The 13,107-nt window shown below is 41.4% G+C and overlaps 1 protein-coding gene across 1 annotated transcript in view; it reads right to left on the bottom strand.

The window, feature by feature from the left end:
- P3H2 (prolyl 3-hydroxylase 2) overlaps window positions 1–13,107 on the bottom strand; it is a 340,022-nt gene that overhangs the window by 79,760 nt on the left and 247,155 nt on the right. The window contains exons 11-12 of the mRNA XM_078667931.1: window positions 3,170–3,297; window positions 103–198 (exon numbers count right to left, since the gene is read on the bottom strand). Coding sequence (XP_078524057.1) covers window positions 103–198; window positions 3,170–3,297 — 224 coding nt within the window. The remainder of the gene's footprint in view (window positions 1–102; window positions 199–3,169; window positions 3,298–13,107) is intronic.

Raw genomic sequence — 13,107 nt, 5'->3', positions numbered from 1 at the left:
AATCATAAGATTCATAAGTCTTTTCAAAGTCTATGGAGTTAAACACACAGTGAAATGTAAACACAGTTGACTCTACAGAATATGCAAGGTGTCCTCTGGTACCTTCAGAGCCTTCAGCACAGCGGCGCCTTCAAACTTCTCATTGGGCGTGTGGGGCGAGGACTTGCCCCGGTAGCCATCTCCTGCCTGAGTGATTGTCTGAAAGCAAGAGAAGAGAGTTCATGTGTTAGTTCACCTCAGTTTCACTATGTGCACCAACGCTTCACAGTGCTGGGGTCTTCTGGCTTGGCATGAGACATCGGACCACACGGAAATCCAGAAGAGACATCAAACTAATAAAATTGTTTTAAACACAGATAACATTTCCCTTCCTTCAAACATCTTTGTTAGGTATGTGTGTCTGGCATAGAGAGATTAACAAAAAAATCTCACTCAAGTTGGTGGGTCCAACATTGAGGTGTGTCTAAAATGTTGTCTTAATATTGCCCCAGTGATTTCTCTTGTGGGTCAGAATCTGTTCAATCGTGTTTCAGAAATGTATGAACCGAATGCCAAGTGGCAGCTCTGCAAGTCTCTGGCAGTAGTATATTTAATTTGAAAGCTGACTTTTCCGCTTTTTCTCTTTCTGGGCCCATCCTTTTCGTCCTTAAGAGCCCCAATAGAATCCTTTCTGGGGTTCCCTCGTGTAGACCATCATGTGAAGTTGTGTCCTCCTACTTACTTGCGATTTTTGCAGCTTAGGGATCACAGCTTTAATCGTCTCTGAGCACATCTTTAACTAAGGGGGCGATTACGATGGCGGTGAGACAGCCACTGACAGCCCGTTGGTGGCAGTCACACCGTCATCATAGACAGGTTTCCCACCCGCCATATTACAATGGCAGGCGGTGTGATGGCGGTCGGAAACACCAACCGCCATGCATCCAACAGGCCCCTTGAGCCCGCTGGTGAGGTGGAGGGCTTCACAATCCCTGCAATGTTGGTGATGCCTACCAGGCACCGCCGTAAGGATTTTGATGTCCCTCCCCGCCAGCCGTTTCATGGCGGTTCACCCGCCATGGAAAAGCTGGCAGAAAGGGACATTGGGGGTCAGTAGTGGGCCCCCCTGGCCCTTGATTTTGGATTTAGGGGATACATATCCCTGTATCAAGTGGCAGGCATCACATGGTGCTTGACAGGAAGTGCAGGGATAGGTTTCTGGATTATTTCTTGTACTGTGGTGTGTGCTGCCGCACGTAGCACCTGGCGCAGTACAAGAGACAGGCAGTGCGACTGCCTTGGAGGTGGTCGCATTGTAATGAGGTTGACAGGACTGCCAACAGCAAGTCGGGTGGTCCCGTTGTCCGATAGGGTGGTGGGCGGACGCAAGTTCACCCGCCATCCTAATAACCCCCACAGTCTGGTCTGTTTTTGGCCACAAAGGCGGTCTCCAGATGTGGGCTGGCACACTGAGGGGGTTAGAAAGGATTTCTGTGCACGAGGGTTCCTCTTCTTTTAATCCCACATATTTGACTGCGTCTTCTAGCACTGCAAGGGAACTTCTGCATGACTATGAACACTTGGTCTTCAAAGTCTTGGCAGCTGGAGGTGAGGGGCTGCTAGTGAAAAGCCAGGTAAACTGGAAGTCCCTGCTTGAGGATCATGGTGGTCCAGGTACTGTCAGGCCCCAGGAAGCAGAGTGTGGCCAATACTGGAAACCATTGACAGTGCTTTTGCTTCTCATGAGGTTTTCATGGCTTAACATTCAGGACCCGATATTAAAAGATAAACTTAGATCTGAAGTCTAACTTTACACCTGAAGTCTAACTTTACACCTGAAGTCTAAGCGCCCGCTTCACAAAGGATAAAGTTAGGCCAAAAATCTAACTTTACTACTTTTCGGTATTCACAAAGGTAAGTTACTACTAGTAACTTTACGGCTAGTATTTTTACTAGGAGTAACTTTATTACTAGTAACTTTAATACTAGTATGTTTACTAGTAGTAACCTACCTTTGTAAATAACAAAAAGTAGTAAAGTTAGGCTTTTGGTCTTAGTTAGACTTTTGGTCGAACTTTTCCTTATTGAAGCGGGCCCTCAGTCTTTTGAGCCTGAGAGGGAGGGGCTTTTCAGAGCTATTGTAAGCCAAACCTGGAGTGCCTCTTGCCATCAGTCTTTGGAGACAGACATTGGTTGTGCACCCGGCAGCTGTCGTCTTGTTTGAGCTTGTGGCGACATGACAGATATTCCCAAATTAGATGCCTCCAAATGCCTTACAAGAAAGTGGATTTTCAAAATGTTGTTAATGAAACTGCTTTCCTACCACATGGAAAAAAGGTCTCCCTTCTCCTACAACGTATCACTCCAGTTTTCCGTCTCATGGTTTGCAGTGCTAGTGCGTCTTTGCCAAAAGTTTTCTCAGAATATACAAATGAAGCACAAAACATGGTGATGGACAACAAAATATGAAGATGAGGCTGACTCAAGCGGCACTGTGAGGTTCCTCTTGATGTCACATGCACCAATACCTCATACGTCAACTCCACAAAGTTAATTTAGTTTTTAAAATTCTTTAGTTGTCTGGATCAAACACTTCACAGTGGGATTACCCTGAGCATGGGAATTTATAACAGATTGTTGCAGCATAAACTCGTATGCATTGATGCGGTCACTCGGTTGTTGTATCTCCACAAAGCTCTGAACCGCTGTAGATCTAAGAGGCATCATTGTTGAATGTCTGATCACCTATTGTAAAGAGCTGGAGTGAGTCAATCTTCACCCAAGGGTGGTGAGTATGAGCTCCAGACTGTGAGTACCTTGGATAGTACAGGAACACCCACAACTGTATTCTGTGTGGGCTTTCCCAAAGCTCCGCACTGTCCAACCTCCACTCTGGATATGGTAGGAGATTTATTTCGGTCGGTGTGGGGGTAAATCATTTCCAAAGTTGTGGAAAAGGGGAGTAAACCCCCATGACATTTTTGAGTGTCTATGTGTTGGTGATTCTACACCAGAAAAACTATTTTGCCTGTGGAGAAGCAAAAGAGTAAACAGTAGCAATTGTAGGAATGTGTGACTTTTACGCATGTTTACATGTACAATACATATTGAAAAATGATTTCACATGGGTATAAATGACCCCTTGATGTATGGATGGGGCCATCGGAGACGCCCCTTCTTCTCTACTTACGGTGGCGAGCCTCTGTATCTGTCGACACTCTTCCTCAGAGATGACGTTGTCCAGCTGCACACGTTGGGTCCCGTTGAGTTGCTCGGAGTTGTAGACAAATTTCACCTCATTGTACAGCAAGGGCCCCCCTGTGAAATGCACAAAATCCATGTGGTTAATTGTACGGTTGAGAGGAACCATAGCAAACCCAAGGAGCTCATGTCAACAGCTGCATTTTCCATCTCCCTGAGCTACTACTGTGCCACTCATCGGCACGCCGCGAAGTAGGCAACTGAATCCTCCAGCGGCGATGTGTGAAGGGGCAGCCCTTACCTCACAGGAAGGGATGAAAACACAGGGCCTTTAAAAATAGATTTTGTTTCAACAACAAGCCTTTTCAAGCACATTTTACACATTTGGATAAAGAATTAGAATCATTGTCCATAAATTTCTAACGCTAACCAGATGTTTCTTCAGAGCCGACTGCATGAAGTGATGGAAACACTCGTCGTCTTGCCAAGACTGTAACAGTATCCAAAGCAAAAAAATTGAGGAACTCTGAATTGCCTATTAGAGATCTGCTGGGGATAGAATATTGCTTTTTTAGTACCCTGCATTCCTGAACAGGCAAAGAAGGCGTTTTCGGGGCGTTCTGTACGGTTGCAGCCAAAGTTTCGGAAGGAAGTAGTTTAGCGGGCTTGTTGCTTGGCCTAGACCGGGCTGTACTTGGCCCAGACCATTGGCTCTTGTTCTGATGAGCGAGGTGTAAAGACGGAATATCCTTGTGTGCTTATTTTAGATCAAGTGGTGCCATATTCCTTATATTTGAGCATCTGCTGCCTTAAGTCAAGCCAGTAGAAGATGAAAGGGTTATATGTCATTATGTTAGAAGAGTTGTGTCCTTACCAGTGACTTTGGCAAGTCCAGTGAACAATTAGGAACAGGGACTGAAGTGTGGCTTATGCCACATTATGAAACACATAGGAAATTTTAGTGACAAACTAGGAATTTTGGGTTGAAACAAACGTAAAGAGTCTTTTTACATAGCCTTTCGAACCACGCAAGCAAAGTCAGCAAAAAACTAGCAAATTTGGCTTAAACACACTTAAGAGCAATTTATGTAACATAATGTTGAGCACAAGCAAGATCAGCAAAAACTTTTGGGAATTGGTGGAAACAAACTAAAACTAATTGAAGAGCGGCTTAAACAGCCTTTGACATAAAAATCTACAGTGTCCGGTATCTGACATCACTTTGTGGAAACTGAGAACCGGCCAGAAACTGTGACTCAGTGTTGTGGTTAGTACTGTTATTACTGCACTGCTGAGTGTGGTGTTTGAACAAAATATCAAGTTCAAAATATATGAACATAAATATTGGAATCAAATATAGTGATGTAAAAATATTGTGGTATAAAATATTGTTGTTAAGAATATCTCACTGGTAAGTATTATCATTTTAAACAATAACTTTGTTTTTAAATTTCTTTTTCAGTAATATAGCTGTAAAAAATACAGTTTAAATTTTTTTTCGTAGGAATGTTTCTTACAGATGTGGAATGTAGAAGTAGGAGAATTCTGGTGGCTGGCAGATAATATAGCTGTGAGCTGTCTGGAGGTTGCTGTGCTTATCTGAATAAGGAGATAATTTACACCAGCCTATGTGTGTGAATTACCAAATGTATATATTTTTTAGTTAATATATTAATTTTAAGTGTTATTAATGTTGGTATAATGATTATTGATTTTCAAAAAATGTAGTTTATAGGTTTAAGCGATAAAAACATTGTTATTAGTGATCTATAGTGTTGTAACAGGTAGTTAGGTTTGTATGGGGACTAGGTGGGAAGCTATTTAACTAACAGATATGTTTAATTTATTGTTTTGTTTTTTATTGATTATTAATTATGTAACATTTTTAACTGGTATATTTTGAATTTAACATTCAATTTTTAGTTTTTTTATTACTATTAGTAAGTTATATGTTAGTATGTGGTTGTTAGGTTAGGAGGGGTATAGGATGGATAGTTGAATTAAATTACATGTATTTCAATTAAATTTAATTTTTAATTTCAATTTATCTCATTAATTATGTATATTACATTATATATAAATTATTGTAATGTTTTATTTATTTTATTATGTATTTTAGTTTTAAGTGTTCAACAAACATGTAGTTTTAATGCTGTGTTTTTTTTTTAGATGAGTCGTTAGTGAAGAAAAGAATATATTATATTTCTTATAATAATTGATATTTATATGTAATTTATTAATTGGTAAGTAATTATGTATGATGTATTTATATATATATATTCAAATAATGTATTTAGTGGTATAGGTTTGTGACATTTTTTTCTGAGACAATATTTGTTACATTACATTTTTTTTGCATTAATTGAAATTCATTAACTAAGTAATGATTTCATAATTATGACTTTGTAGTGAGTGAAGTTGATATTATTATATGAAATTTTACTTTTCTCTCTTTCTTTAACTTAGCCGTTAACATTTTTTTTATAAATATATTTTTATTTCTCAAAACTGTAATTAATAATGTTTGTATTAAATGTACACAAATGTTTACTAAGTTAATAGGATTTGTATTCATGCATGAAATCCTTTTTAAATCAAACACTTTCCCTACGGTTGCTTAGACAGGAGTGAGAATAAAAATTGAATTCCCACAAATTCTAAAGCTTTCCATACTGTTGCACGGACTGGAGAGGGAAAAGTAAATGTATCATCGCTGAAGTCTTACACTTTTACTACTGCTTAGACTGGAATAGGCATAGTAAATCAAAACCCTCCGCAATCTAACACTTTCCCTAATGTTCCTTAGAGTAGAGTAGAAATAGTAAATCTAACCCCTCTGAAGTCCAACATTTTCCTACTGGTGTTTACACTGGAATAGGAATAGTAAATCAAACCCTCCGAAGTCCAACACTTTCCCTACCTTTGCTAAGAATGTAGTGGGAACAGTAAATCTAACTCCATCGAAGTTCAACCCTTTCCATAACTGTTGCTTTGACTGGAATAGGAATAGTAAATATAATCCCTCCAAAAACACTTTTGTTTAGACTGGAGTGGGAACAGAAAATGCAACCCCTCTGAAGTCCAACACTTTTCATACTGTTGCATACACTGGAGTGGGACTATTATATCAAATATATCCAGAGTCCAACAGCTCAGCCGGGGGCCGGCTGGGCTGTTTGCCAGGGTCGGTTTTGGTTCCCAGCCCAGCCCTGTATATTAGTAATAACTTTATTTTGGCTCTTAAGCTATGAATTTTTTATAATCATCCATAAAAACACATTAATACAATAAATAAATATGATCATCGGATAAAATTCTTCAGAATATTACATAATAATATTTGAACATCAAGAGTTAATCTAAATAATTCAGACTTTTTTTTACCTATCATCTCATAATTCCCCTTACAACAAATTGATTTGCATATGCATAAAATGTAGGATTATCACATCTGTCAATCCTATTAGAATTTCTTGGTGACCTTTAAAATATATCTGTATACCCTCTAGTGAGACATCCTGATGGCCAACCAAATGTATAGCATATAATCATCTGGCCACATGAATTCAGTAATCATGGCTTTAGGACATAGAGCCTTCCCTCTTATGATCCATGCCCAATATACAAATCGGCAAAAACTATTTGTTCCTTTGAATCACTTTTTGAAATCCTCAGTGCCTCCCAGTAATGCCTCACACCCACGAGCTTGCATACAGCAACAATCCATTTCTTGTGGGCAGATGCATAGTGGGGGCAGAAAATTAAAAAGTGTGCCTCCGTCTCTTCAATCTGAGGACAATATGGGCAGTGGATTGGAAGGGAGGACATTTTATCCCACTTTGAAGTGTGGGTTCTTAATGGGAGAAGTCCACATCTGAATTGTACACAAACATTTGACTTGACAGGGAAATATTCTATCCATATATGGCTCAAACCGTGGTACGCTTTTACGGTTAATAAGCTGTCCAGATCTGGTGCATTACTTCCTCCCAATATATTAGTTTCACTTTGTGTACAATGGATTTGACTATGTCTCCAGGAGCACCCCATTGATCCCCCATCCCAATACTATCTGTGAGTTTCTTGATTTGCTTCAACCAAGGGGAAAGTACTTCTTCATCATCGACTATCAGCTCCTTGAGTGAATCCTGATACGGGGCCAGCTCCAGAGTTGACCATAGCCGCACCTAATATAAGAGACGCTTAAGCTACATGACCATTAGGATGGGATTTAATGCCAAATCAAGTCTCCAGGGTATAAGAGGTGTACTCACAGGTAGGTTTAAGAGACCCCTAATAAATTTATTCTCAGTCTTAGTAAGAATTTCTGCGTCTACATAGCCCCAAATCTCGCCTCCGTAACTAGTTGCTGACAACCCCGTAGCTCTAAATACAGTAATGCCAGGTGACACCGAACCTCCTGAGGTGGCCTTGTATTTCCTCCCAATTGCAGATGCCTTCTGGTGTAAAGTAATATTAGCTTTTTCTAATTGGGCTCCCCATGTCAGGTTGTCTGTTAGTCTAAGACCTAGATAATCAGCGTGTGCTTCCTGTTCTAGGAGAACTCCATCTATTGCCATCGTACCTCTAAAGGACCAATGGGGATTTATTGACATGAACTTTGATTTAGATGGATTAAGTTCTAATCCCCTATTAGCACAAAAGGGTACAAAGGCATTCAGTTCTGATTGTAAACCCCTGGGATGTCCTTGATATAAGTAAAGTATCATCCGCGAACACTAGTAGCGGGGGAGGGGCACCTGCAGATTTACGCACATCATGCCTGCATCGGGCTAGCCATTTAAGCGCTCCGTTGATATACAGACTATATATATATTAATATATATTATTTTTATAGTAGTACTTTTAAAATATTAAAAACGTTAAAAGTAATATAATGTAAAATAATATTTGTATTAATAATTTCAAGAAGTGTTGAATGAAAAAGCAGCAAGAAGGGAAGGTTCCAAGGTGAGGATTAGGGAGGGGGAGCCAGGAAAGGAAGAAAACATGGGGTACATATTACAACATTATGTTACACTATACAAATATGTATTTAAATATATACAGTATTAAATATTAGTGGAATGAATTTACTTCATAATAATGATATATATTACAATTTTGTGTATGTTTTTTGAAGATATTATTGTCCACAAAAAACAATATTTTGGGGGCATATTTTTGTATATACCATTATAAGTATAGAAACAGGATGTTGACATAAATGGTATTTTTGACACATTATTTTTGTCAACCATATTGTTTACCACAATATTGCGTCATTGAACCCCTGAGTGTCGTGGAACTTATTGTAATCTGTTGCCTAATAAACAGGACGGCTTCTAAGGAAAGCCAAACATGGAGGCGGCAATCCACACTTCCAACACATGGCACCAGACTGACCCCTACAAATCAGTAACTCAAAAGCTGAATGTGCTTGTAGGTAGGTAGCAAAGACCCTTATGACATACATGTGAGGAACTCAACTGGGGCAAAACTACCAAACTCCAGAAAAGAACACCAAACTTTGCTTTATTCGCCGTGCGTCTTGCTCCTGACGCACAATGTCCTCGCTTGATGGAGCCGGTACCCAATGGAGACCACGTGAGATAATGCCACGTCAAGTTGACGCTTCCATCACCCATGATTCTTGATTACACAAATGAACCCCAACCTTCCGAGGGCTCACGGTTTTACAGTATTAATCTTTTAACATCGGTGTATGTTTAGATTTGTTTTGTGTACTGTGAAACAATATATTGCAATTGATTTAGCGCCTCGTTTATTTAACTGTTGAAAGCACTAGCTCTGTACTACATGCATCTGTGCACATCTGTGCACATCTGCAGCTAAGATAGCTCCTCCCCTTTTTAAACTCCTCCCCTGTCAATCTGCAGAGATACTGTGCTGGCAGTCATGATTGACAGCATGGAGAGGACTCAATGGAAAACCTACTTTTTTTATTAATACATTTTTAAAGATAAACACAACCAGGGAAACACTTTGCTTCACCTGTAAAACAAACAGCTGCAAACTAAATAAATGCTATGAGCTGAGCAGAAGCGGTGGGAGCTTCAGGGGAACAAATCAACCGACTGGGCTGGATCTCTCGATGGCAGCAGCTGGTGCTTCACTCTCCCACCTCCATGTGATCCCAGCTAGAGCATGTCCCTCGATTACTTTCACACCTGTTCTGCTTCTTCCGTACTTGGAACCCTCTCCCCTCCGTCGCAGGGTTTATTTCAGGTCATAGGTCGGTTTTCCAGCCGCCTCCAGAGTCGAGTGCCCAGGACTTCAATGGTTTCTGCAGATCTACCATCAACACGTTTCAGCACAGAGAACTGCTGCAGGAGCTTTCCAAAGCTTCTGGGAACCGGCCAGTGCTTGAGAGAAGGGTGGACTGTAGGGTGCACCGTGAAGACCTTAAAGTCTGCTGCAGCTCCTTGAAGACTATAGAGGAGCTGCAGCCAGGCGCCTTCTGCACAACCCCAACGCCTTCCGGGGCGTTTATCTACTCAATGATTTCCAAACATACGTCCACAATGTAAACCTCAACTCCCTCTAAAGAGGATTCCATTGTTTCTGCTTCTGAAGATTGTGCAGGAAGGGACAATTCTCAGCCTCTCATCTTTTGAAACAGGATAAAATACATGGCTCGAAGGCTTGGCGGGAACGGAGGCCATATATACTTGGCTTCTTAGTCTCCCACTTTGGGGTTCATCCATGACACTTCTTGGAGATTTGATCCAAGGGCTCTACTTGACGGCTCTTTTGGTGGCTCTGTCCATGGGTTGTCGTGGCAAACTCTTCATGGCATCTTCTCTTCTACACTTGGAGGTTCACCGCTCTTTCACATCTCCTTCTGGTTGGTTCTTCCTGGTGGGCTCATGAGAGGCCTTCTTTACTTCTCTTCTTGACTACAGGATGGAATAACCATCTCGAAGTTTTTTCCTAGCAGCTCTGTTTCCTGTTCATTCTTTTACACCAATTAAGGTAAATATTACCTACCACCTCACAAGCTACATTACTCCTGAAAGTCCTGTTATGGCTGCTGCATGTCCATTGATATACCCTACAGCATATGTGTACACGCACACACGCTCTTCCTATATCGTCACCTTATCCTCTTAAGACCTTGCACAAACAGGAAGGCCGAGTTCTTCCAACAAGCCTTGTACATCCCTCATCTCTAGGCCTTACGGCTTGCACCCCTCCCAACAAGTTTTTATTCACATTTCTCCATTTGGTTATTTTATCCACTTCACAACTCGAACTGCCCAGCTCTCTCACTGGGTAAGGAAGGCACCAGTGTACTTAGCTGCTCGCTGCAATGTCTAGATAACGGGGCGTTTGGTATGAAGTACTTCATACATGAGACTAACCAGTGCTCACCCCCAGTCACAGATCTGGGTTGAATCCATCATCATTCTTTAGCTCACATCAATTGTTCTTTTGCATTTGTCACCCCGAGTCGGACGGGTACGCCCAGACGTGGGTCCTGTGCTCTCCATGCCACTGGAGTCAAGCTATCCTGGCTGATGAGGGGTGAAAGCCCGAAACCTGTCCTAGGATGCTTGTTTCCGGTCCAGGGAGGACCTGGCCTGGCAGTTCGGGCTGGACTGTTCCCATGAGGCACAGGGTCAAGACTGATTTGCATATGGCTGGGTCAAAACTGGAATGGCATGGTGAGCAAACAACCGATGGATTTAGGCCCAGATCTCTGTACTGGGGTGAATGTAGGACATTGTTCTGCATTCTGTCCATCAATAGTTCTTTTTACTAACCAGTGCTACTCATAATAGGCCCAGTCATCACTTCTTTTGAACCATAACACTTGCTCCCATGTTAGCAACTTTCCTTAATACAGCCTGGTTTCTCTAACGATGAAACACTCCAGACGCGTGTTCTAGGCGGTTTTCGCTCGTTGTCGCTCAAGGCTAGAGTATGGTTCTCGATATCACGTATAGACCATCAGAGCAGACATCTAAAGAGCCTTCCGGGCCTTACTGAAAAGCGTAAGATTTTTGGAGACATGGACAATTAAACAGTTAAACTCTACACAGAAGTTTGATCATGGATTCAGATTAAATGTCCCTGTTGTCCTCTGGTCAATGCCATAATGTGTCTCTTGCAGACACGCCCTCTAGTGGCAGACCTCATGCTTGTTTTCAGCATTTGTAAGTACTGCTATACTCACCCACTAGATGGCAGGGTTATAGAAAGCATGGCGACCTGAAAAAGGGCCTTGTGGTAGCTGTAAAGATGTGTTTGGTTATTTAGGCGTTCTGTGTAGTGCAGTTATGCACCATATCAAAGCACCTTGAGACACTGTAGACACAGACATTCCATGGTAGGGCTGTAGCAAGGCATTCACAGTCAGCAGAAAGAGCATTATGCATCATGGGTAGGTGCCAGGATGGGGGACTCGCCCCCTGGTGGACCCTGAGGACTCAAGGTGACCCTGAGAGCCCTCACAAGCTCAGGTTATATATATATATATATATATATATATATAAGTCAACGGCATAGGTTTATGGACACGCTCAGGTGAGGTCTGGAGACCGGCCCCAATCCTGTAGCCATGATATTTTAAAGCACAGAGTCTAAGAATGCTCCTTTTCACCAATACCAGAATCTTTATCATATTCCAAATATTAAATACTGTTTCCTACACCAACATTCTATTCCACGGTGAAGTGGCCGCTGCAGATCAGGCCGAAGTCCGCCTCCCAGAAAAGCATTGAACCCCTTCAGGTAAGTGCACTCGTATGCACTGCTTGAACCCCAGGTATAGGGGTTATTGGAGCCCAGCGGTAAAATGATGTTTTACCATTTAGGTGCTCCCTTTCCTTGATCAACAAGACAATTTTGAGACCATATCTTGCAATCTGGTGACTTCTGAGCTGGTGCCATAAAATGTCTTCTTTGTCTTTATTGTAGTACTGACCCGGGGCAAAGCCCCATCTTTACGATTTTCTACATGAAATTTATATTGTGTCACTCAAATGTTTTTCAACAAGTGGGAAGCAAAAGAGGGGCTCTAAGTGAATGTAGAGTTGCTTGATTTTATTAAAAATGTATTCTTGATCAATCAACATTGGTTTCCACTGAGGAGGCGGATACAGATTCCCCGTCAACCTTTTTAGTGGAAGCCAAGGCGCTTTCTGTCGAACCACCTCCTGGAAGAATCCTGGGTTACAGGACTCTTTCTCCAGGCTTTCCACCTCACCGCCCATAGTGGCTATGTCTGAGGTACCTAGTGAACCCACTGTAGTGGTATCCTTCACACAATCCTTAGCAGCGGCGATGCATTCTGGTAGTCGCAGTCCAGAATTAATTTAATTTTTCGGCAGTCATTATTACCAACCAGCAATTTAAAAAAAATTGTAAGATGTCTCTTTCTGCTTTTCATTTCTCCGTTTTCCTTTTAAACCCCCTTCTCAGTTCGATTCTCTTTCTCGTTCGGTTTCTTTACATTGTGGTAAAATAACAGCTTCGTCATTTGCTTTTCTTCTCAGCGCAGTTGTCTTTGTTTTCCAGTGGCGGACTAATCCTCTCCAGATACATTTCTGCTTCACATTTTGCGCTTACAGCAAATTCTGCCCTTTAACTGCTACCGCGGGGACACGTACCCCCTTCAGTTGGCCCAGACTCTGTTTAAATTGGAGTCGATTTCACAGGAGTTTATTTTTTAAACGTTCACGCTGCACATTTTTCGGTAGCGTTTGTTTTGCTGGACCCCTGAATTGCTTTCGTATGGTTTTAGACAAATTACTTTTTTAATTCTTCAGTTACAAGTCCACAACTTCAAAGTGAGTTCAAATCTCTCTTAAAGGGCCCTTCCACCCAAAAAATATATATATGTGTGTGTGTGTGTATATATATATATATATATATATATATATATATATATATATATTATCT

Source organism: Lissotriton helveticus, chromosome 11 (genome assembly GCF_964261635.1).
Source record: "Lissotriton helveticus chromosome 11, aLisHel1.1, whole genome shotgun sequence".
NCBI classification, from domain to species: Eukaryota; Metazoa; Chordata; class Amphibia; order Caudata; family Salamandridae; genus Lissotriton; species Lissotriton helveticus.
Note: the sequence above shows the minus strand (reverse complement) of the source record. Positions and strands in the feature narration are given on the sequence as shown.